This window comes from Takifugu rubripes, chromosome 4, assembly GCF_901000725.2.
Source record: "Takifugu rubripes chromosome 4, fTakRub1.2, whole genome shotgun sequence".
Taxonomy (NCBI): domain Eukaryota; kingdom Metazoa; phylum Chordata; class Actinopteri; order Tetraodontiformes; family Tetraodontidae; genus Takifugu; species Takifugu rubripes.
Window position 1 is genome coordinate 1,762,772 of NC_042288.1, and position 25,929 is coordinate 1,788,700.

The 25,929-nt window shown below is 46.9% G+C and overlaps 1 protein-coding gene and 1 pseudogene across 4 annotated transcripts in view; one reads left to right on the forward strand and one right to left on the reverse strand.

Moving 5' to 3' along the window:
* ttc7a (tetratricopeptide repeat domain 7A) overlaps positions 1-24,636 on the forward strand; it is a 32,546-nt gene extending 7,910 nt beyond the window's left edge. The window contains exons 11-20 of one of the 4 annotated variants that reach the window (XM_029835153.1): positions 3,018-3,122; positions 5,748-5,865; positions 6,088-6,145; positions 6,331-6,403; positions 6,468-6,628; positions 15,421-15,537; positions 15,809-15,921; positions 16,895-17,029; positions 18,791-18,993; positions 19,437-19,600. In XM_029835153.1, the coding sequence (XP_029691013.1) occupies positions 3,018-3,122; positions 5,748-5,865; positions 6,088-6,145; positions 6,331-6,403; positions 6,468-6,628; positions 15,421-15,537; positions 15,809-15,921; positions 16,895-17,029; positions 18,791-18,993; positions 19,437-19,454 (1,101 nt within the window). In that variant the 3' untranslated portion in view covers positions 19,455-19,600. Of the gene's footprint in view, positions 1-3,017; positions 3,123-5,747; positions 5,866-6,087; positions 6,146-6,330; positions 6,404-6,467; positions 6,629-15,420; positions 15,538-15,808; positions 15,922-16,894; positions 17,030-18,649; positions 18,994-19,436; positions 19,601-24,127 lie in introns of those variants that run through there. The other 3 variants (XM_029835152.1, XM_029835155.1, XM_029835154.1) reach the window with 3 other exon arrangements.
* LOC115249541 (coiled-coil and C2 domain-containing protein 2A pseudogene) lies at positions 9,657-15,321 on the reverse strand (annotated as a pseudogene).
* Positions 24,637-25,929: the final 1,293 nt, after the last annotated feature.

Sequence of the window (25,929 nt, forward strand, 5' to 3'; positions counted from 1 at the left end):
TGTAAATTTGTGGCCTAAACGGGTGTAACCACACCAACACATTTGTTCTGATAGCAGCTCCTTATGCCTGTATGATGGCGATGTCGTGCACGTGCGTGCGTCAGTCAGTGGGCTGCAGTCCTTATCTCCGTTGAGGCCGCCTCCCTCAGCGCCAGCCTGGACTAGGAGGCTCTTCCTGGCTGGTTCCTGCCTCTTCTTCAGAGAACTGAAAGCCGTTGTTCCCCCCCTGAATGAGTGGCCAGTTCATCCCAGTTTAAACTGGGGTTTATTCAAATGCGTTGAGCCTATTTTATATTATTTAAATGCGTTTAAATGTGTTCAGAAGCAGGAAGAGAGGTGAAGAGCAAAGCCACAGATGTGGAACGCCTGTGCTGCGGGTTCTATTCTGTTACTCAGTCATTATTCAATATTTCTACTTTACATCAACACAAATTCAACATCAGTCCCAAATCAGTGGGAATGAAGATGTCATCGGGAGGCAGAGCCCTAACCCTAACCCTAACCTGCGACCTTTGACCCCGGCCTTTGACCCAGCAATGGAACACAAGTCACTGTCTTCATGGCCTGAAATCTACATATGTAAATGAGTAGATCTGACCCGACAGGTGTTCAGGTCAGAAGCTACAGGTGTTCAGGTCAGAAGCTGCAGGTGTTCAGGTCAGAACCTACAGGTGTTCAGGTCAGTACCTACAGGTGTTCAGGTCAGAGCCGACAGGTGTTCAGGTCAGAACCTACAGGTGTTCAGGTCAGTACCTACAGGTGTTCAGGTCAGAACCTACAGGTGTTCAGGTCAGAAGCTGCAGGTGTTCAGGTCAGAAGCTGCAGGTGTTCAGGTCAGAACCTACAGGTGTTCAGGTCAGTACCTACAGGTGTTCAGGTCAGAGCCGACAGGTGTTCAGGTCAGAACCTACAGGTGTTCAGGTCAGTACCTACAGGTGTTCAGGTCAGAACCTACAGGTGTTCAGGTCAGTACCTACAGGTGTTCAGGTCAGAGCCGACAGGTGTTCAGGTCAGAAGCTACAGGTGTTCAGGTCAGTACCTACAGGTGTTCAGGTCAGAGCCGACAGGTGTTCAGGTCAGAAGCTACAGGTGTTCAGGTCAGAACGTACAGGTGTTCAGGTCAGAAGCTACAGGTGTTCAGGTCAGAACGTACAGGTGTTCAGGTCAGTACCTACAGGTGTTCAGGTCAGAAGCTACAGGTGTTCAGGTCAGAACCTACAGGTGTTCAGGTCAGAAGCTACAGGTGTTCAGGTCAGAACGTACAGGTGTTCAGTTCAGTACCTACAGGTGTTCAGTTCAGTACCTACAGGTGTTCAGGTCAGTACCTACAGGTGTTCAGGTCAGTACCTACAGGTGTTCAGGTCAGAAGCTACAGGTGTTCAGGTCAGAACCTACAGGTGTTCAGGTCAGAAGCTACAGTTGTTCAGGTCAGAAGCTACAGGTGTTCAGGTCAGAAGCTACAGGTGTTCAGGTCAGAAGCTACAGGTGTTCAGGTCAGAAGCTACAGGTGTTCAGGTCAGAACCTACAGGTGTTCAGGTCAGAAGCTACAGTTGTTCAGGTCAGAAGCTACAGGTGTTCAGGTCAGTACCTACAGGTATTTAGGTCAGAAGCTACAGGTGTTCAGGTCAGAACCTACAGGTATTCAGGTCAGAAGCTACAGGTGTTCAGGTCAGTACCTACAGGTGTTCAGGTCAGAAGCTACAGGTGTTCAGGTCAGAACGAGTGAATTCTGAGAAAGATTGTAAAACCTTTAATTTAGAACAACTTTTCCATTTGTAGAAATCAACCTGCGCCCTCTGATGAAAAGTGGTGAAACATTTCCTGTTGCCAGCAGGTGGCGCTGCGTGTATGCATGAGACATGATACTTTAAAAGCGTCCCAATTAAACGCCGCCTGTGTCTCCAGGTTGCAAAGTCCAAATCTGAAGACGATTCAATAAAACCTGCAGGAGTTTGTTCAAGTAGCCTGAGAATGACAAAAACCGGCCAAAATCACTTTTCACAAAATCAAACAATTAAGAATGACTGGAATTGGACTTTTTATAGTGCGTCTTGGGATGTTCTATAGCGCCACCAGATTTAATGCATTTAGGCGAAAACAACCCAAACAAATAACACGTACACAGGTGGCGCCGTAGAGCCAATTCCTGCCTGCAAAATTTCACAAATTTTTAGCATCTTTAGGCCCAAAAAGGCAACTTATTAAGAAAAATCTATATGAATAAAAACAATTTCTGACGCCTGACTGATCACTTGGGTTGGTAGTGCATAAGACTGTGGGGGACTGGGCCCACAGTGCCCTTGAGCAAGGTAACATACCCCCAAAGGCTCAGCGTGCCTGTTCAGAGCGATGTACTCTCGCTGCACGTGTTCTTGGTATGTTCACGCCTAATAATCTGTGTGTATTAGACAGTAGGAACGGTTATTTCCCTCTGTGGGACTCATGACGCGAGCTTCTCCTTCAGGAAAGTCATCGAAGAACTCGCAAACCCACTAACCCACATCTGCCTGTCGCTCGGTGCTGCTGCGCCCCCACAGAACGGAGCGCTGGCTGCAACCTGTCATTTACTTCAGTACACTTATTATTGGATAGAAATGGGGGGCATTCAAGCACGTTTCTGCTAAATGATCAGCAAATTATTGGTGAGAGAGAGACAGAAACATATAGATTGATCTGGGTTGCACCGTAGATCAATAGAGAGAGCTGGAAATAGGCTGTTCCCTAGAAGGAGAAGTGTCATCTCAGTGTCGTCAGATCCGCTTCTATTTAGGGCAAGTGTGTGTGTGTGTGTGTGAGAGAGAGTGAGAGTAGTCCATTAATGACTGGCCTACATGTATTCAGTGTCTCAATAAGCCTGTTTGGTGTGTTGATGTGTGTTTGATACATTTTCAACATGTTTCAGAAATGATCTGTGGCATCTGGTCCTATTCTAACATATCAATGGCCTGTGTGTGTGTGTGTGTGTGTGTGTGTGTGTGTGTGTGTGTGTGTGTGTGTGTGTGTGTGTGTGTTGCAGGGGGTGGGTGCTGTGTCCGTATTTAAAGAGTGCACCAGGTTGAGACCAGAAGACCCGTCTCTGCCTCTCTTGGCAGTGAAAATCTGCATTAATCAACTGCATTGGGTAAATCCGCATATTTCCACACCTTTGTGCACGCAGAATACACACTTTCTCACACACACGACAACTCAATACATAGTCGGCTTCAGAGTGGTTGGAATGACGTCCCCATATGAATGTATGCTGAGTCAGCGCATGTCAAAGACAGATAGCGTAGCGTGCTCAGCCTCGCCCACAGAGGTTTAAAGACACTCAGATGCATGGTGACATCAGATGCGAGTTTTCACGGCACCTTTTGTTCTGGGTCCGGCCTCTTGGCGAGCTACGAAAACCCGCCACGGCAGTGGGACGCTGCGGATGGTGCGTTCATCGGCCATCGGTGATTTGAGGATCCAAGGATTTCTGCAGTTCCAGATGGGAGAAAACCTCTATTCACTATCGTTGTGAATAGACTAAATAGCGATATTTTGGACAGGTCGGCCTGACTTGATTGGCGGGCAGGAACCTCTGAGTGCCTGAGGAGACTACAGATGGTCCCCTGGGGAGCTCCTCCCAAGCCATGATTAAAACTTCCGTAGGCTCCTGCTCTGTTGGATTCAGGCCTTGGGAATTGGTGTAAATCAATGTCTTCATCCTCCAGGAACCGTTACAACAGCAGCCACATCAGGGTGGGTATTGTTTTAGGGTTGGGGTTGACCTGTGATGAGCTCGCCTCTCTCCTGAAGGCAGCTGGGATAGACTCTAGTTTATCTAAACTAGCCCAAGGTCCACTATGCTGGACGCTGCAGGCAGAGGACTGGTCTCTGCTGTGTCCCCAGACTGTCTGACGTTTGTCACCTGTGCAGCATGTGGACTTGAGCTCATTTGTGAAGAGAACAGGGTGCACGCAGCCGTACCGTCCTCCAGGAGCTAACGCATGTGGGCTGTAGCTAACGCTAATGCTAAATGTAGTGGTGAGGAGCAACCACACCACTGAGTCGTTCCACAAAGCCGAACACATGATAAATACACTCATTTTAACTTTGCTCTGTAGAGATAAGGCATACATCTGAAGCCATTAGGTGCTTTATAGACAGGTTAAAATCTAAAGCGCCTTTTAAAACTGTCTGTGATGGAACATCAGTGTTTTCCCACCTGTCAGTTCCCTGTCTGCTCTGAGCCATCTGGCCTCATTAGCTGTCACTGAGCCACGTCAGTTCATCCCACACCGGTCGCCAGATTACATCTGTCACGAGCAGATTTCCCCCTTCATTGTCCATAAGTTTCTACATGTTTAAATGCATGAAAACAACATTTAGACGCTCACAATTGTGTCTGAACAAAAGGAAGTTTAATCACTGCTCGGGATCTCTTGAGATAACCTTGGAATCATCTTCCTAAAATCCAACTCCGCACCTGATTTTTACCTCTTGAAAGTCAAATCCCACAACAGAGGCCAGCATTTCCACATCCTACGGTGTTTTTCCACACCTTTCCCACCTCTCTGGGCCAGTGATTTCAGAAAGAGATTGAAAATGATTCATTAATTAAAGGTAGAAGGGAAAATGTCTAATGGTTCGGTCGGGACGGGGGCCAGCGCCACCACACTGTGTCGCTGACGTTACAGAAGCGACGCGTCAGGAGCGGTCACAGATCTCGCTGGGACGGGCTGCGAGCGCTGAGGGCGGGAGGGCAAAAGTCGCATCAGCGGTGGTATTTAGTCTGCAGGGAGAAAATGAGAATGGCTGAAATGGATAGAAAGGGAGAAAGGGGTCAGAGATTAGGAAACAGAAGCAAGCGGAGAGAGCGCATCTGTCAGATGCTGAAGCTGATGGCAGACTGGAGACACTAAGGAGCTTACAGCCTTAATCACAATAGGACTCCACGGCCGTAGCGTTACATAAACGGACCACCGCTATCCACCAGCAGCCACACTGGGAAGGCTGCGCTCTCATCTGAGCATATTGTCTCTTTTCTTTTATGTCCTTCACCCACAGGCCAAAACTTTATTGTCGTGTGGTCGTGTTTTCAGTGTTTATTCGGGGCGCGCTGGGTGGGGGGGACCTCTTTCCTCGCGATGTCATTAGAAACTGCAAAGCAGCTTTGGTAAGTTCCTGAAAAGCAGGTTTTACAGATGGAGTGATTTTACCCAGCGACCGCGTGATGTTCTCAAGGAGAAAGAAGACAAAAACCAACCTAATCCTCCTTCGATCTGTGTGGAGGAGGCGCGTTTAAATAACTGGATGCAGCCTTTCAACTCACACGGTTCACGGGAGGGACAGGAGGAGGACGGTGTCCTTGCAGGTGACCTGCTAATGCGACGGCACGCTGTCAAAGATATGACCCCCCCCCCCTCCCGCCCACCTGACCGCCATCCTCACCGACAGTGGCACACTTTTCCCTACTTTTCCGTCAACCAATGTGGGCATGCGTGCGTGCTTACGTGTGTCCTCCGGCTAACTGCCTTATCCTTGGACCACGTCTCCTCCATCTGTCCTCACTCTCCGTCACAACAGGCTCAATTATCAATGTTTTGTTTGCTGCAGCATTAGAGGTCTACAGGAAGCCCAAATATCTGATTTAACCTTGTTTAAAGGGTCAAAAAGGGTCAAATAAACTCTGAACTTTTAACCATTTAACACAGACGTTGCATCCAAATTGTATGTGAAGTGATGTGTGAGGGTAAATGTTGTGTGAATGTGTGTTCAGCTGGAGGAGGCCTTGACTCTGTCTCAGCGTGTGGCGTCTATGGGGAAAGAAGCTGGAGAATTTCTCCCCCGGGCCTACCTGTCTGTGGGGCTCTGCTACAGTCTGAAGGCCTCTGAGGGTAACCCTCCTCACCCCACAAATACGCCACATATTCCCACAGAGGAAACAAAACTCCGCCCCAACAACAGCTGTATGATCTGCAGGATGCTGCAGCCAAGGCTGATTAAGTTAAACCCACTTTCTTTAAGCTCTTAGAGTTCATAAAACAACTATTTTGTCTACAGTACAACTATTTAATAAATGTGGAGCTATACTAGACACACCTTTCTTTTCTCCACAGCTTCTCTAAGGGCTGATCGTAACGAGTTCAACAAAAAATCACTACGGGCTTTGAGCAAGTAGGTTCCGGTTCCTCCCCTCTTCTTCGTGTGTTCCCATTTCTCTATTAACAAATGTGTTGCTACTATAATAGTTATTAAACCACTATCACACAAATAAAATAGCCCCGGTTTGAGAGTTGTTGTACTGCGTTTCACATCATAATTCATGTTGTCATGTGACTGTTTGCGTGACTCTGTTACAGGGCTCAGTCGTTAGATCCCCAAGATGCACAGATTGCCATGTACCTTGCTCTCCAGTTGGCCCTCGTACGCCAGGTAAAGACAATCAAGCAAACAAATGAAGGTGGTTGTGAGTTGAGACCAAAGAACCGTCTCTTAGGTATCAGCAGCCATGGAGCCCCTGCAGATAGCTTTATCTCTCCGTGGGGACGACGTTCACTCCCTGCACCTGCTGACGCTGCTGCTCAGTGCCCAGAAACACCCCCAGCCTGCTCTGGAAACCCTCAACCTGGCCCTCAGCCAGCACCCCAGCAACTTCAAGTAAGGGGGAGCAGTCACACAGTGGCCATTTACTTACATCCATGTTTGTTCATCAACTACAACAATGTAATATTTATACATCATCTTTCATTCAAGTGCTTAGCATTAATGTAAAGTTGGGACATGAAGATCCAATATGCTCCCAACTAGCAGGGATGCTTCCATTGGACTTGGGGCCTCATCTTGCTGGGCTTAAGGAAGCTATCGTGTCTGCAGGAAAGACTGCAAAAGGCTGCATCCTTAAGTCAGAAGATGAGAGTGTGACATAAACTGATTAAATCTGGGTAGCATAACAGGTAATTACCCTGCTAGCTAACAAACGCATTTTTAAAAGGCTGTTATAGTGTTTGAGACAGATCATGTGCTTCAAGAGCTCTTTAGACATGTTCTTGGGGTCCCGCAGGGCTTTATTGTCGGCCCACTTGTGTTTTATTTGTATGCATTTTCCCAGTATGGTTTGGCATCCATTCAGGGCTTTTGTCTTTCCCATTGCCACGCTGACTTGCACCAGGGAAATATGTCAGAATCATGTTTATCTGATCCACCAAAATCCAATCTGACTGTGTCAAACAACACTGACAATACCCAGGCCTGTCCTGTTGTCCCGAATGTAACATCTAAATGTGTCTAGTCATCATTCTGGAGGTTTATAATATTCCATATTTTTCCATTTGGGGTCAGTGTTGGCCTCCACAGTCCCGCCACTTGCAGCTGGAGTTGGAGGGGAAGCAGAGGAGGAAAAATGTGTTGGGGAAAAACAAAAATGCAAGAAAGCTGACGAAACAATCCAGGAAGAGGCGTGATAGAGTCTGACAGGACGACGAAAAAAGAGGATGAGTGGATTCTGGAAAACTCACGGTTTAGTGCACGCTCCACTGAGCTGCACTGTATGTACAAACACAAGACCAAATCTCCTGCATGTATCCGCATGCACGCACACGCACTTCATAGAAACACTTGACTGCTTTGACCCATTTACAAGCTCTTTTTCATGGCTCAGCCAATCACATCACTATCTGCTCCAGGAATCCCCATCGCCCCGGTAACCATGAGGTCATATGGGTAGAGCTACATCAGATGTTCCAAAACAGTGGACAGTGAATCAGAGATGCAGATACAAACCCAAACTCTCTTTTATTCAGGAGACAAGAGAATCAAATATTTGTAACGGAAGAAACTAGGAACAAATCTGAATATGAAGTCTGGTAATATTTGTAAAAAAAGAAACAGGGAGTTTATGCTTTTGTTATATTAATATTAAAACACATCAGCAAATGCTGCAAATGTCCGGAAGCTAAACTGAAGCTAGATTACTTTCATTAACACTCCTGAGGGAACGTTCGGAGTGTGTGTGGGCGCGTATAACCTGTAAGCCAGAAGGCAGAGGTTGAGTATCACATTCAAACATCAAGAGCACCGAGATCCTCCTGACCTGTAACGTGCGCATAAATCAGAACCCAGCTGGGTAAGCCGCTACCCTGTGGACATGTCTCTAACAAACGTCTTAGACGTGACTTGCTTTGGCTGTGTGAGCAGAGATTAAGGCTTGTATATGATGCATATTGCTGGACATGTCGCCGCATTCTCGTAAGTGTGTGGATCTAGTGTGTTCATGCTTGCGTGCACGTACGTGTCTGATCCTATTTGCCACTCTGCCTGCAGCCCACTGTCAGCTCACTGCTCATTTTTATCATCTTCTACATCCTCTTTTGCCATCTTGTATCTTGTTTCCTTCTCATCCCGTATTCCCTCCCATTTTGCTTCTTACTTTTTATCTGTGTGTGTGTGTGTGTGCGTGTGTGTGTGTGTGTGTTTGAGAGAGACTAATGTAAATCACTCGCCTGTAGAAAACCGCTAAATGAGTAGACTTTAGAGTTTCTCCAGTTTCACCGACTATACATACAGACACCATATATGACAACATACATGTCTTTAATGGTCCACAGCAGAGTTGGTCCAAAATGGCCGTGTCAGATTTAAAATAGGTCATGGGGGGTGATGGGCTGATGCCATTGGTGTGTGGAGTGTGCAGGAAAGAGCTGAGCGCTCTTCGCTGCACAGCTCTGGTGGGATGAGCTCTGTCACTGCTGCTGGGCTGGGTCAGATGGTTCGGATGGGGAGGGATGTTAGGGTGGCGTGGTCTCCAAATAAGTGCATAAAGTTGCCAGCTGAGTGTGTCCTGGTCTGTGGTATGGTCCACTAAAATGCTTCTGCAAGTCTGTTTCAACTCATCCTCGTTGTTCGCCACAACTTGCTCACTAACCACGATGCATAATCCCACTGAGTAGGAGCGGTTCTGGGCAACCGGGGGCATCTTGCAAACTCAAGCAGCTGTGGCAAACCCAGGAGAGATGCGCCAGTCTAGATTCAGTCAGGCAATTTAGCCAATGAGATGAAACCGGGTTCAGATTGTGTGCACTGCATTTGGGGCTACTACATTAGCGTTAGCCTAAAGGCCATTTAGAGAGGAAGCCATGACGTCAGCATGTTTTTCTCTGTAATTGTAGCCATGCATGTGTCTATTTAACATGCCAAAGACAGACTGGGTATCTCACCCTTTAAAAACATTAAAAAAACAGTATATGGCTGCTGAATTTGGCCTGCAGTGTCAAAAGTAAAAGTATCACAGACTGCTGAGCAGGACATGAAATGTCACTTATCTCATCTACTCTTCATGCGTAAAAGGGAGCGGACTGAACTTCACCTTTGATCTCGTCAGTGACAGTGGCTGAAATAGCAGAAATGAAATCACTTTGGATGGAATGAGAGACGCCAGGAAGGACAGAAGAGGATATGGAGGTGTCTCCTTGCTAGCTGATTCACTGCCCTCATCGTGCCCCGTGAATGACAGCTCTTGACAGCCAAGCAGTGAAGTGACAACAATGGTTCAAGAAAGTCCTGTGTTGGTTTGTTTTTCCACCATTTCATTATTATTTTTTTGCCACTTGAATGCAAACACCTTCATTAACTTCATATTCTACTCTGACCCTGCAAGGATAGCTTAGCCGTGCGCAGCCATTCCCCTCTTCATTGCTCCTTTAAGGCCTTTTATATGCCCAGTCAAATTTAGAGTCAACCAGCTAAGATTTCTCTACCAGGAGACCTGAAAAGATATTTTACTTTTCGCATCAAAAAACAAACCAAAGGTGGTAGCCTTTCTACTCGTTCTTTTGACGTCAACGGATGCTCGGATGGATGCTACAGGAATGAACAAGAGGTCGAGTCAGTCAACTTGCGATGGGTTGCTGACTCTGAACAAACTCGTCTTCGAGTTGCAAGCATTCGTACGCACAGGTAGTCAGCGGTGTTAACACAGCAGTATATGTTTAACCAACTAATTTTTGACGTTGTAGCCATATCTGTGAGCTGCCACGCAGGAAGTTTGATATTAGCTTACGCTTGTGTGGTTGGTTATCTACAGGTGGCAGCCCTGTTATAAACAGGTGGCAATTCCAGCTTTTACTCCTAAATTATGGTGTAAGCAGCTCTATCCCCTGTGACTGTTCATACGGTTATAACTATATAACAAAGTAACAATTTTAATATATTTGTTGGAATGTTTAGGTTTAGTCAGAGACATAGTATCAACTACAAATTGAGAATTATTGCTCGGAGGTTTATTTAAACACATACATTTATTCCATCGTGTTGTAGGTGCTGCTTTTGGGACATTTCAGAACCGTTCAAGTTCCAAAATTAGCGTATACACACAACTGAGCTCACGAGGGTCATTTGTATCACGTGCGCACCAGAGAGGCCAGATACACCCAAACAGACAGAATGCTATTTGGGTAAGGGTGCACATACACGGCCAGGGCAAACTCCACATTTGGTTCCTGAATGTTATGAACCCCCGTGCTTTGGACCGCCTTTATGATGTGCTCCATGTCGGAGAAGGGCTGATGCAGAGGGAATCCTGAAATCCTCGTGTCTCCTAGCAGCTTTTGCAATTTGTGGCAATGCCTCTCCGCCATGCACTCCCTCTCACTCAGCTCCAGTTTGGGCAGGAACTGTCTCAGGACGCTGATGCAGTAGCGATTCCAGTGCGTGGGTTGATGGGGGCGCCACTCCATGAACTTGTCTCTCACAGTTTTCTCAATCCTCCTCTGAAGCTCTACTGCAGCCTCTTTGTCTGGTGGCTGATATACTAACCTCTGAAGCTGTTTGCCCAACAGCCCTGTGTTAGGAAAAGACGCGGAGAAAAAGGGTTTCCACAAGTTGGTTTTCATGATGTCAAAACTGACCCTCATTGGTGACGTATGTTTTTGAATGTTCAGCCACAAATTGTCACCATTGACCAGTGAACCAACCGTCTGCAGGGGGCAGAAGGCATCATATTGCGTGTAAGATTGACCACTTCTGGGATTCCAGATCAGGTATCGGCTCTCCTCGTGAGTCAAGACATACGCCGTCTGTCCCTCCGGTATAGCAGAGCCAATTATAAGCCAGGCTCTCTTCTTTATATAGAGGAAATAGTTGCACAAGAGTACGGCATGGTCTGCTTTATCCCCAGCAAGGTGGGTGAGGAACTGATCGCACGTGCTCCATAGTTCACAAGAGGCAGAAAACAGGCCTCTGTCTGACAGAGAAGGGATTAGGGACACATAGCGGGCAACCATGGCATCCTGGGAATTACTGGAAAGCCCTTCCAATAAATATATTGGGGGGTTCAGGGGTTGAATGTATCGTGTGATGAAGACCTCGCTCCCATTGAGATTTATGACATTGGTAATGCACGGTCGCTCAGGGCAAAGCACAGATGCTTCCTTCTCAAATTCCTTCGAAGCTTTCAGCAAGCTTTCATCCTCTTCACTGTCAAATGTCTCCTTAATAAACTTGGCAGGCACCAGCATCGGTTCAATAGTGATGAAAAGTGTAATATATGGTTCCTGAATCTGGGAAGAGAACCAGGCATAACTGATGCCATTCCTGTTTTGATTCTCTTCCTTAGAGTACCCCAGCAACACTGCTGGCGTGTTCACCTTAAACGTGCCGTCAATCCTGGACTGAGAATAAATAGTGCTGAAAGGAAACTTGACAAAGCCCAGCCAGCGTTTCTCTACCTGTGTCCGTACTGTTTTGCCCGTCTGCCTGTCTGTCACTTCAGTGTTGTAAACTATCTCATCAAATATGTTGATGAAAACTTCATCTCGCACTGACTGTAAGCTAGAGGCACTATAGCTACCGTAGGGGGCCTTGACCGGTAGCTGCAGTTGCTGGTTCCAGCTGGGGTTTCGTCCTTCTGCTGTGCTTGTTTGAAGCACTGTATGCTGGAAAGAAACCTCCACAAAAGGCCTCACTTGCACCTGAGTGAGGAACAATTCCCTGTCTTCAAAACTGCGTTGACTGCTCTGAGGCCATCTGATAGGGATGTTGTATCCTCGAATGACGTTGACCAGCACTTTAACGTCCCCATCTGACAAATTCTGCGTGGTGATCTTCGTTCGCTCTCTTCTCTCAGGCTTTAGTTGCCGCCTGGGTTTGGTCAGCTTCAACAGGTTAACCATCAGAATTTCGGTCTTTGGCCTCATCTCTGTGATGCCCATGTCAGCTGGTCCGCAGTAATATTTAGCACAACTGAATCTGTCACTGACAAGTTTTCGCATTTTCAGCAAGTGTTTGGCTGCTAAGGCCTGGTCTGCATCCAAATACCGATTAGTGTCAATTATTTCTCCTTCTTTCAGTCCTTCATCAAGTTCCTGGCACATCTCACGTGTGACCTCGTTCTCCAGAGCAGGAATGAACTTGTAATTCTGAAACCCAGCCACCCCTTGGTTCCTGAGCTGGAGCATTTGAAATCTTTTGGACCCTTCCAGTTCTTCATCATTCGCAAAGTTAAAATCCTCTTGCAAAGTTTCCAACTGTAAATTTTCAGGGTTGATTACCTTTCTATCCACTTTTAGTAGCTGAATGATGGAGGTGTTGACTGGGTCATTGGGGTCCAGTTGACAATGCGCTGCCTGCTCAAGATTGTTCATGGTGTACAGTCCAGACCTTCTACCGTGTGAGACAGCGTCACGGTAGTTGTGTGTACCACCTGGTTTTCTAGCCACAGGAGGTGCCAGTGGTAACCCATCCTCACTGACGCCCCAAGAAGCACAACATGACAGCTTCCCAGAAGTGGGCGCGATTTGACTGCTAGATTCAAATATTCCTCTCTGGTTACTGCTAAACTCAAGTTTCTTCAGAGGGACTTGTCCAGTTAGCACTGAGGGCTGTGGCACTGGAATAAACACTTGATCCAAGAGGGTATGTGACAGGCCAGTTCCTTCAAACACTTGCAAGTTGATGCTCTGTGGAAAGTTCAATATTTTGAGATTGAAAATTTTTCCAAAGTGCAGTTTGAAATTGCTGCTCAGGAAGTGTTTTTCTGTTTGGGAAACTTCTTTGTTGTTGTAGAGGACTCTAATAAAAAAAGAAAGCTTTGCTACTTCATTTCTTCGATTTTCTTCAGCAGGGGGGCAGAGTTCAGTGGGGGTGATGTTTCCAGATGTGTAAAGGACAGGAATCAAGATGGCCTCACCTGGTTTCCTACGTATCCTGGAGGCTTTTGCTCTGATCTGCTTCTCTATGGATTCCAATGGCAGCTTTTCTGGAGGCTCTGGCTTTGGTGGAGCTTTTTCAAGAGTCTCCTCTGACTGACCGTATTCTTGATCATCATGTTCTTGTTTATTACTTCCTTTTGGCTGAACCTTCTTCTTACTCACCTTTTCCTCGGATTCCTGCTTATTTCTCCATGCATTCCACTCTTGTAGCTGTAACTTGTAGGTTAATAGCTTTCTTCTATATTCCTCTTCAAGTTCCAACTCCAAGTCCAAAATCTCTGACATGATCTCTTCTTCGTACTCCTGCTCATCTTTCTCACGATCCACATTCTCTCTTCTGTAGCAGAGCTTATACGTTGTGCTGGTGTACTTCTGAGAACGTCTCAGGGCCTTGATTTCCTTCCACACTTCGACGATATCCTGCAGCAGAGTCCGATCTTTTTCCTGCTCGCTGTCTCTCAGCTGCCTGGTGTTCCTGATCTCCAGAGTGTAGTCAGAAATCCTCTGCTGCTTGGCTTCAGTGACACCCTGACTGCCAAGCATGTCCTGCATCGCCTTCCTCAATCCTTTCAATTTGTCAGTCAGGTGTCCAGTGAGATTATTGTGCTGCCTGCTGAGGTAAAGGTCATACAGTTGAGTTAGACGGGCCCCAAGCACGTGCTCGCGACTAAAAAGTGGGTGATGGGAGAACTCTAGGCCAGAAACATCAATGTCGAGCTGAAAGTCCCCCTTAAGTTCTTCTGCTCCAGGAAGGTATGGACCTGTACTGGTGGGGTTCACTGCTTTTCTGTAGACAGGCTGTAGTTCAGAGTCCAGATCCGTCTCCATGTGTAACAATGGGCTTTGTGTGGATGATTTTTTTATGGGGTCAGGCAGAGCTATGATCCTGCCATCATCTCCAAACCACTTTTTTCCTTCGTTTGTCTTCAATATGCGGTTCTCTAGAAGATTTTCATTGGCCAGAGATACAGGAGGCCTCTTCCCAACACAAAGGCCCTCTTCTTCCAAACGACGAGGCTTTTTATTTTCAGGGAGCTTGAGGTAGCTTGGAACAGTTCGAAGACTTGGCTTGAATAGTAGCTCGCCTTGTTGTTGAATGCATTTTTTGTACCCAACATACTCGGCTTTTCTAACTTGCAGAAGGTGCGGGGACAGCTGTGTAATGAACAAATCAATTTTATTATCAATTTCTGGAGGAGGGGCTTTGGAGGGGCTATCTGCTTTAGCCCCGCCCTGACCTTTGATTTGTCTGTCATCACCTTTGTCAGTTCCAGTTCCACTTTTTTTTTTATTCTCACACTGTGGATCTGGCTCAAAATTAAATGTAAAGAAATCATATGACTCTTTGGCAGTCCCTAGGAGTGGTCTGGCTAGTCGCCCGGCTCTAATGAACTCGACCCTTTTGTTGCGAATCAGAGAGGTATCACGTCTTTCTCGTTGGTCTCGATCGGCTTCTTGGTCCGACATTATAGTTTCTCTTTCGTCAAGTTTCCGAAAGCAACTCACTGGCTGTGGAAATTTCTTTTTATGTTGATTCTTAACATTTAATGTGGCTTCTGCCAGTCTCTCTTTCAAGCGCTCTGTCACAATGCTGTTTGAGCCATTGAGATACAGGTGATCGTCACTGTGATCAACGTCATCTTGCATCTTGAACTGCTGATCTAAAAACTCTTCCAAAACCTTTTTCTTCTGGTTTTGTCTTGGAGCTTTTATCATGCATTTAAGAGTCTCTTCCTGATCTTCAGAGCTGCTTTGAGTGCTTCCCAACCAAGCTGGTAGTTGTCCATTACTCATTTCACCCAGCTGGTTCAAAAACACAATTAAGAACTAATTACTGGCTTCTATAAACCGGTTCAGCCCAGACCAAATACTGTCATAGTAGTCTGGTGATGTGTTCATCTAAGCAACTCATAAAAACCCACATAAAAAGGAAACGAAAGGATCAAAGCATAAAGGGACAGATTTGTAGCTAGAGGAATCTCTGATCTCCTTACTGAAGCTGTGTTTACTGCTCTGAGGCCATCCAACAGGGATGTTGTAGCCTTGGATAATGTTGACCAGCCTTTTAACATCCCCATCTGACAAATTCTGCCTGGTGACCGTCGCTCGCTTCTCGCAGGTTTTAGTTTCCGCCTGGGTTTGGTCAACATGAACAGGTTAATTCTCAGAATCTCAGTCTAATTGTGCCACTTTATTGCTGCTACTACCAGGAGAATGAAAGAAAGAGTAACGATTTTTCTTTTGCAGTCTGCTTTTCACCAAGGTGAAGCTTGAAGAGGCCCTCTTTGGCCCCGCTGCAGCCCTGCAGACCTGCGAAGAGATGCTGCAAGAATGGCAAAGTCGTTATGATGTCAGCAGGTCCAGGTGAGCGGGGAACACGTGCGCCCCCGTTATTACTGTCGTTCTGCCTCCGAGGAGCAGTGTCGACCCTGTAGCGTCCCACCACGCCACAAGAACCTGCTAAACCTTGAATGTTTACAGTAGCTAATAAAGAGTCCCAAAGCTGCTGCTAATGGGGAGTAATGTTGAGCGGAGCTGCAGCCTCCCACAACAGAACTTTTTAACTTTATTTCTATAGAGTCGTCGAAAGCTCTTGACTGTTTTGTACTGGTTTTACTGGTGTTGTGATTTACAGTGAGACAGATGACAGCAGCAGTTTACCAATAGCTGAAAAGTCAGAGGTCATCCCAGGAGCCAGGAAACCTTCCATCCACCTCACCCTCCCTGACTTCCAGGATGCCTCAACTAGTATGTTGTCAGTTTACCATTCGTTTCATTAATGAAATTATGGTGGTGGGTCGTTGTCTCCGCGAGTGCTCTGTCCCATCACAACCAGTACATTTATTCTCTGTCTCCCTCTATAACAAATCCACTTATCCCCCTGTCCCAGTTTAACCAGTCCATCTATCCTCCCTGTCCCGTTATAACCAGTCAATCTATCCTCTCTGTCCCAGTATAACCAGTCCATCTATCCTCTCTGTCCCAGTATAACCATCTACTCATCCTCCCTGTCCCATTATAACCAGTCCATCTATCTTCTCTGTCCCACTATAACCAGTCTATTCATCCTTCCTGTCCCAGTATAACCAGTCCATTTACCCTCTCTGTCCCACTATAACCAGTCTAATCATCCTCTCTGTCCCACTATAACCAGTCCATTTACCCTCTCTGTCCCAGTATAACCAGTCCATTGATCCTCTCTGTCCCACTAAAACCAGTCTATTCATCCTCTCTGTCCCACTATAACCAGTCCATCTATCCTCTCTGCCCCACTATAACCAGTCCATTTACCCTCTCTGTCCCAATATAACCAGTCTATTCATCCTTCATCCTCTCTGTCCCACTATAACCAGTCCATTGATCCTCTCTGTCCCACTATTACCAGTCTATTCATCCTCTTTGTCCCACTATAACCAGTCCATCTGTCCTCTCTGTCCCACTATAACCAGTCCATCTATCCTCTCTGTCCCACTATAGCCAGTCCATCTATCCTCTCTGTCCCACTATAACCAGTCTATTCATCCTCTCTGTCCCACTATAACCAGTCTATTCATCCTGTCTGTCCCACTATAACCAGTCCATCTATCCTCTCTGTCCCACTATCCTCTCTGTCCCTCCCTGCCCCACTATAACCTGTCCATCTATCCTCCTCCCACCATAACTAGTCCAACACACACGTAAAACCAAGCCTAAGGAAGCTACTGTTCTTTTTCCATGACAGGTTCGTTGAGCCCTTCATCTGTTGCAGCTTCTCGGTTGGAGGCTGCTCTCTCTGAGGTGTCGGACATGAGCTCCACACGTCGCCAAGGACCCACGTACATCTGGACCACGCTGGAGCGCATTTGGCTCCAGGCTGGTAACAGCAGCTCCGTAGTATCAGTTTATCTTATACAGACTTTCTCTTTTTCTGCTTTTTCTGGGTTTTTAGCTTTTTGGTGCAGGTTGCCATTATTATCATTGCCATTACTGCCACTACTGCCATTACTGCCATTACTGCCACTACTGCCATTACTGCCACTACTGCCATTACTGCCATTACTGCCACTATTGCCATTACTGCCACTACTGCCATTACTGCCATTACTGCCATTACTGCCACTATTGCCATTACTGCCATTACTGCCATTACTGCCACTACTGCCACTATTGCCATTACTGCCACTATTGCCATTACTGCCACTATTGCCATTACTGCCACTACTGCCATTACTGCCGCTATTGCCATTACTGCCATTACTGCCACTATTGCCACTATTGCCACTACTGCCATTACTGCCGCTATTGCCATTACTGCCATTACTGCCACTATTGCCACTATTGCCACTACTGCCACTACTGCCACTACTGCCACTATTGCCACTATTGCCACTATTGCCACTGTTACACACATTCGAAGGTGGACGGGCCATGAGAAACAGTCAGTGGAAGATGGCGTTTCAACCAGTGTGTAGAATCAGATGGGAGGAAAGGCTGTGGGGGTCACTACCCAAGTGGCCATTTTTTATATCTGACCTTTGAACTGTGCTTAAAATGCACACACAAGCACGCGCGCGCACACACACACACACATATCCCATCGTTTCTTTTTCAGCGGTCACTTCCTCTTTCATCTGCCACACAGGGAAACACACACACAACTACAAGCCCATCGTTGTCCAGTAAGCTTCAGAGACATAACTGACCACATCACCCCCCCCCCTCCCCAGGGCTCAGCGTGGTGACACAGAGATCATGAATGGGCTTCAGATCAACACCCAGAGAATGAATCTCTTCATGCCTCACACACTCGCCCCACACACAGCTCTGTGAAACCGTGTGTGTGTGTTGGTTTGGTAGCGGATGTATGATTTGTTTACTGTGTGTCACAGAGGCCCAGATGGGGAATAGTGCATGTGATGGAAAAGAGCGGTTTCACAGCCCAATTCTGGTGTAAAAGTATTTCACGAATGTTTCCAATGTGCAGTTTACTAGCACAGTGGGGACATTTTTGGAAAGAGAGGACATTTTGGCTGGTCCCCATAATTTCCCCCCAGACACCCCATAGGAGTGTCTGGGGGCTGAGATGGGTTTAAAGGTGTTAACTTCAGGGTCAGGGTTAGGGTCAGGTGTGTGTGTGTGTGGGGGGGGGGTTAGCTGCCATGGTTAGGGTTAGAGTAAGGAGCTGGTTAATGCACCAAGTGTATGAAAGTCCTCACAAAGATAGACGTGCAAGAATGCGTGTGTGTGTGTGTGTGTGTGTGTGTGTGTGTGTGTGTGTGTGTGTGTGTGTGTGTGTGTGTGTGTGTGTGTGTGTGTTTGCTTTGTCGTCCTCTTCCCAGCAGCAGCTTTAGTGTGTGATGGCCATATTTAGGCAGGACTTTCATGACTTCCCAGCCAGCAGGCTGCTCCTACTCTGCACATTCTACACACTTTACATCACACTGTTTAACTTAGAATCAAATCTATTCTGCGTTCTTTGACATTGCTCTGTCTGCAGGAGAGTGGACCCGGTGAGAGGGATGCTGGAATCTCGTCTCAGTGTCTCCTCAAACAGACATCGGACTCTTTTTCAGTGTTTTTTTTAGTGTCTTTTTTCTGCCTAAAGTTCTCTTCTGTCGTGGCCGCTCTGTTCCATCAGGAGAGTTGTTCATGGCAGATGGGAGGCTGAAGGAGGCCCAGTTCTGTATTGCTGAAGCCAGCTGTCTTTTCCCAAATTCTCACTCGGTACTGCTGCAAAGGGGCCGCCTGGCAGAACTTCGGGGCCACCTGGAGGAAGCCAAAGGCCTGTATGATGAGGCTCTGGCCATTCATCCCACTGGAGAAAGCATACTGGTGCACATGGTGAGTGACAGTGACAACACGATGCTATTGGGCCGCAGGTGGGTCTGGAGGGTCCCTTTCATTTAAAGGTTCTATTGACGATTCTGACCAAAAACACGACCTTCTTAAAACCAAACAGCGCCATCTGCCCCCCCCTCCTGAAACATAACTGGGTCACAGCCTCAACCCTGCCCTCTGATTGGCTGAAGGACTGTTGCTGGTGCCTGTCTCTCTGAGCGCTTATGGACAGCAGGGGGACAGCAGGGGGACACAGTGTGCAGAGTTTCCCCCACTGTCCTCTCATGAGATAAGCTGCTGAGGACGAATCAGAGCAATTATTTATTTTAAAATCGCTGATACAATTAAATCCAGGTGATACAGGGGGTCACTGATCCAGGTTTGTTTCCCTCCACCTCCCTCACTGTCTGTCTGTCCCTCTGTCCCTCTGTCTCTCTTTCGCTCAGTCTGATCTGCTGGATTAATCAGAACTGCTCTAACCTGTGAACCCTCTCTGTTGTCATGGGGAGAAGAGCACACTGGGACATTCCTCCAATCCAACTACTCCAAACACACAGTATCTGCCGTCTCCATGGTGACAAAAAATGTGCTAAATGTGCTGGATGATACCTCTTTGTCTCAGCCACTGTGACCACATAAGGCATGTGTGTGTGTGTGTGTGTGTGTGTGTGTGTGTGTGTGTGTGTGTGTGTGTGTGTGTGTGTGTGTGTGTGTGTGTGTGTGTGTGTGTGTGTTCAGCACAGTCCCTCTGGGGTACAAAGAGGTTGTATCTCTTCCATATTTGGCCTGTGAGAGAACCAATCCCAGGGGGGGACAGTTGAATAAAAGCCAGCTGGCAGTGTCCCTCTCTGGGTCTCTTACAGGGCAGATGTGTCCTCGGTCTCGGTCCGTGTCAGTGCACGTGGGTCGTTCTCTATAGAATTGGTGCAAAGGCATACTTTTTTGGATCATTTCCAAATGTGATGGTATCCTCTACACTATTAAAACTCATCCAGGTAATATTTTTGTAATAGCGAGGAGTTAAAGTAATAACAGGGGTGTAATGGCATTTCCATGTGGATAGTTTGCGGGGGGGGGGGGGGACATATCAGTTCAGCACACACAGAGTGGCCGTGCAGACTGCTGTAATGAAGCATAATGCAAATCTATTGAGTATGAAACACCGTGCAAATTTCAGATTTATTCTGAAGTACAGTTTTGTCAGGTCAGATAAGGGAACCACAGTTTGGCAGAAAACAGTTGAATTTAAGACTCGTGGGGATGAGATGTGTCCGTGTGGACTACAGTGTGTATGGTTGTAGGAATCCGCATGGAGCTGCACACACAGACGGCACAGATTCACCGGAATAAACCCGACTCTGCCGTGGAAGCTGCTGTATACAGCAGATTATAAATTAGCCATGTTATCGGAGTGCGGTAAACACATAGTTGCATCCTGGCTCTGTTGTGAAGCCTAAGTGGGACAGTGTGGGACATTTTATCTGGAGTGCTGCCTGTTTCTGCCTTTCAACCTCCAGTTGCTGCTACTCTGTGGCTTTATACATTTATTTTTATACTGGATCTGCTGTGGACACTGTGTGTGCCAGTGGCCCAGTTTTCCTGTTATGCCTTAAAGGGACTTCTGATGATATTCTTACACTTGAGCTGTTATTCTGCAGAAGTACATACTGTACTTTCCTTGAATGTCCTGCACATCAGCTTTTTGTGTTATTATGTGACAAAAAGACAACGTTCTCCTGCCGTGGCTACATGTAGTAAATTAGTTATTCCCACAGTTTATTTACCGTACTTTATTTTTTTGGCCCTTTGCTTTTATGGGTTAAGAGCTTTTGAAGAGTGGAACAATTTATGCAGTATATTGACAATTTATAGTATTTGTCATCCAGTAGGAAATGTCATTATTCCCCAGTGACAGTAAAGACAGAGAGGACGCAGACAGGTCACACATTATTAGATTGATGAGGGTGGACCAGCGAAGACACTATTGTACAGTATGTGTGTGTGTGTGTGTGTGTGTGCGAGTGAGTGAGTGAGTGAGTGAGTGAGTGAGTGAGTGAGAGAGAGAGAATCCATAGTGTTCATTTAAGACTGCGTTGTCATGTCATTGTACAAATTTGTCTCAGAGCTTTTAACCTCATTATGGTAAGTGCCTCATATATAATGTGCAGTGTGTGTGTGTGTGTGTGTGTGTGTGTGTGTGTGTGTGTGTGTGTGTGTGAATGAGAGAGAGATGGTTGTGTGTGTGTTCTGATGGGTAGCTGATAACATGGCTCCATTGCTTCTGGCCATGGTATGAAATGAATCTGACCCACTCTCATCATCATCCTCCACATCTCATCTCTGTCCTGACTCTGACTCAACCAGCCACACACACACACACACACACTCTCTCTTCTTGCAGAAGCATATTCATTCTGTTTCCCATATGAACGCATACTCCCAAGGACAAGGATTTGTGCTCATTGAATTAACTGCGTTCCAATTATCAAATGCACCATCTCTCTCTCTCTCTCTCTCTCTCTATTGCTCCCTCTCTCAGTCTCTCCCTCACTCTGCACATGGAGTGGTTATCAGCTGATTAGATAATGCAAATACATTATTTATAACTCCTTGCACGTTCTGTCCGCTTTATAGCATTGCCTAGCAACCAGGGAAATATGTTCGTTTGAGGTAGACCTCAGATAACCATGAGAAAGAGACATAGAGAGAGAGAGAGAGAGAGAGAGAGAGTCCTTCATCAGACAGTTGGGAGTTGGCCGGTGCTTCCATTGCTGTGTGGCTCACTTTTTTCTCTTTTTCTTTCTTTTCCTCTGTTCCCTGTTTTCATTGATCTCTTCCTCTTGTGGCATCCCTTCCTTTCAGTTGTGCTCTTTAAAACCCATCCTCCTTTTAGCAGGAAGGAACTCCGAAATCATCTTTATTGCTGTTGGTGATAGAACATCCTTGTTATTTCTTCATAAGTCTCGAAACAAGTCTTCAGCTGTATCCTAACTTTATTTCCAGGCTTGAATGACTAAAAATCACGACAGGCAAATGGCCAAAAGAGACACATTCCTTTGTCTTTGTGCTCTCAGCTGACAGAGGAAGAAAACCTCAAATGTTTCCATGATGTCATCAAGGAAGTCTTTAATGGCGTCAGTGTAACAGATAGAAGTCACATGATCACATCATGGACTCATGATCCATCAGTGATGGATGGATGGATGGATGGATGGATGGATGGATGGATGGATGATGGATGGGTGGGTGGATGGATGGATGATGGATGGGTGGATGGATGGATGGATGGATGGATGGATGGATGGATGGATGGATGGGTGGATGGATGGATGGATGGATGGATGGATGGATGGATGGATGGATGGATGGATGATGATGGATGGATGGATGGATGGATGATGATGATGATGATGATGATGATGATGGATGGATGGATGGATGATGATGGACGAATGATGGATGGATGGATGGATGATGGATGGATGGATGATGGATGGGTGGATGGATGGATGATGATGAATGGGTGGATGGATGGATGATGATGGATGGATGATGGATGGATGGGTGGATTATGGACAGATGGATGATGGACGGATGGATGGATGGATGGATGGATGGATGGATGGATGGATGGATGGATGGATGGATGGATGGATGGGTGGATGGATGGATGGGTGGATGGATGGGTGGATGGATGGATGGGTGAGTGGATGGATGGATGATGGACAGGTGGACGATTGATGATGGACAGATGGATGATTGATGATGGACAGATGGATGATGGACAGATGATGGACGGATGATGGATGGATGATGGACAGATGGACGGATGATGGATGTATGGACGGATGATGGACGGATGATGGATGGATGGATGGGTGGGTGGGTGGATGGATGGATGGATGGATGGATGGATGGATGGATGGATGGATGGATGGATGATGGAAGATGAATGGATGGATGATGGACAGATTTTGGACGGATGATGGACGGATGGTGGACAGATGGATGATGGACAGATGGATGATGGATGGATGGATGATGTACAGATGGACGGATGATGGACGGATGATGGACGGATGATGGATGGATGATGGACGGATGGACGGATGATGGACGGATGATGGAGGGATGATGGAGGGATGATGGACAGATGATGGACAGATGATGGATGTATGGACGGATGATGGACGGATGATGGATGTATGGACGGATGATGGACGGATGATGGACGGATGGAGGGATGATGGAGGGATGATGGAGGGATGATGGACAGATGTCCCTCTGAGGACCCTCAGCTCCCCTGCTGCTGCTCTCAGTGGCGTCAGCAGCAGCAGCTCCATGAAGCCAGTCAGACGGGGGCAGATGGCTGCGAGTAATTAAAGAAAATCCAATAGATGCGACTTCTGAAGCCAGAAAACTGCCCTTGAAGGGCTTCTCGTCACTCGTTTTCTCATATTTCTTTTCATCCTTGTGGGATGCCAACCCCAACTCCAGGAGGGGGCTAATGATTTCCTGCCCAAATCCATCCCATCATTACCCCCACCCCATCAAATATGGACGCTTGGACACAGCAGGCAGAGATTAATGTGAATTTTAGACATGTTTTATCACTCAAAATGCACAAAAGCCATGATTATGATGGCCATTAGCAGGATGTCTTTCTTCATATGGTTTTCTGGACAAATTCTGCCCGAGGTACCGCCTGTTCAATGACGTGGGATCGCAGCCCAGCACAGTGACGATGATGTCAGACACACTCAGGTGCAGCACCCGGTCTGTCGTTCACCTGAACGGAACAGCCGCCTGCTTCTTGCTCTGGGACCCGACCTCAGCTGGCCTGCCCGGACCTCAGGCCGCTGTTTATCCGAGCAGCTTTTTCATGGTTACCAGAATTACAGCAGTGTGTGCGTTCCTATTCATGCTAGCAGCTCTTTCTGTGCTTCCCACACTCACACACACTCCCACACACACTATTACGCTACTCCATACATCTGCCTATAGTACAGGAGTGTTTAAAGCATGTGGACAGAGAGTCTTCCCCGGATGGCCACAGAAGTTAGCATTCACAACTACAACGGAATCAAGAATGCTTAAAAACTAAACTCACATCCGCCTTTCCTACGTGTCCACCCAGGGCCGACTGTTGGTGAAAACTGGACGTGTCCACCTTGGGGAGAAAGTCCTCCGCGATGCCGTCCAAATCCACAGTACGTCCCACGAGGCGTGGAGCGGTCTGGGCGAGGCCCTGCAGTGTCTGGGCTCCAGCCAGGCCCCTGACTGCTTCCTGACAGCTCTGGATCTGGAGGCTTTTTGTCCCATCCGGCCCTTCTCCATCATTCCCAGGGAGCTTTGAGGGTTCTGGATCTGTTGGAGGCTTCATTCAGCGTGTCCCCCCATGTGGGATTCACTTTTAAACACAGCTTCTCTCACTCTTTTTGCCTTTACAGTTTACAAATATCCTATTTTATTATCGGGGAGTTGAACAACCACTTGATTCTGGTTTACTAAACTGTTCAAATCTGCTGTTGAAACGTCTATTTTTCACTTTTATCACCAGTCTGCTCGATGTTTATCTTGGTTTATCTTGACTGTGTGTGATATTTTCGTGATACTGTGTAAATTAAAGCTAAAATGTTCTCCTCACCTGCTTCTCTTGTGTTTCCTTTGCCTTCTATTGTGGCGCGAGCAGCCCCAACTTGTATTTTCCCCCTATTCACTCTGGACCTGCTCTAATAGCTGAAGTGTTCGGGGCTCAGAAGGTCCAGGGAGAATATTTGTTCATGGAAATTGATATCTGCTGATTGTGTACAAGGACCTGTCAGATGCACTATTGAGCATCGCATCGACTCAGCTTTCATGTACACACAACAAATCCCCCCAGCTTTGAAAGCGCGACTTGTTCGTCATCCGTGCACGTGTGTCTGTCCTTTCTTCACGCCTTTGTTTGTTTGAAATCCTCCCCCTGGGGAGGAGGATCGCTGCTTCTGCTGGGTTTGCACAGGAAGCCCTCGGTTCCTCGTGTGTGGAGTTTGATGGCCTCCGTTTGAAAGCAGCAGCTTGAAGACATGAGTGCTGGACGCTGCGTCTTCACCTGCCTCCTCACTTGTGTCTAATGGACATCACTTTCCAGTGCCTAACCACATTATTGTGAGCAGCGGTCTACTGGATTACGTAACACTGCCAGCACAATTTTCTGCCTCCGACCTCCCTCCGCCTTCCTCTCTCTCTCTCCGTCCGTATCACTGTGTCTCCTGCTCTCTCCCAGCCTGCTTGACTTTAATGCGATGAGGCTTGGTTGCCTAGCAGCCATCCCCTTGTTTGAGTAACTGGGGATCTGAGAGAGATCTGGTGTGCGGAATAACACACATACACACGAGTTACCAGTAGGGGACTGTTGGTTCACGCTGTTCAGCTCACGTCTTTGTTGCTGTTCGTGTTTAAAATGGCAAACTAAACAGCCAGGCAAAAACTTGAATCCTCAAGTCATCACTGTGTGTGTGTGTGGGTGTGTGTGTGCGTGTGTTTGTACGCATGCTGCACTGAGAGTTTAAAGGGAGAGTTTAACAGAAACAGGAAGCATGAGACAGTAATAATCAATATTTAGGCAAATGTAAATTGATTTCCGCTGTTGAAAGAGTTCCTGTCTCTGCTATTAGATTCCTTTCTTCACCTCTTTCCTCCCTACAGGCCTAAAAAAAACCTCCACAGCAACCCACCTTCCCATCGCTCCGAGCACTAAACTCTCCGTTTTGTCAATACTTTGGAATCACTGATCTCTGTTGCCTCCTTTCAGCCAAGCAAAAACAGGAATCATTTTAAAAAATCTATTTTTAGCCGGCCCCCACTTTTGTTTTTTTTCCTTATTAGTCCAGTGTGTGACGCCCACACTGGGGTTGGGAGGATGAGTGTTCTTATCCCTGTGGATACGGAGTGATT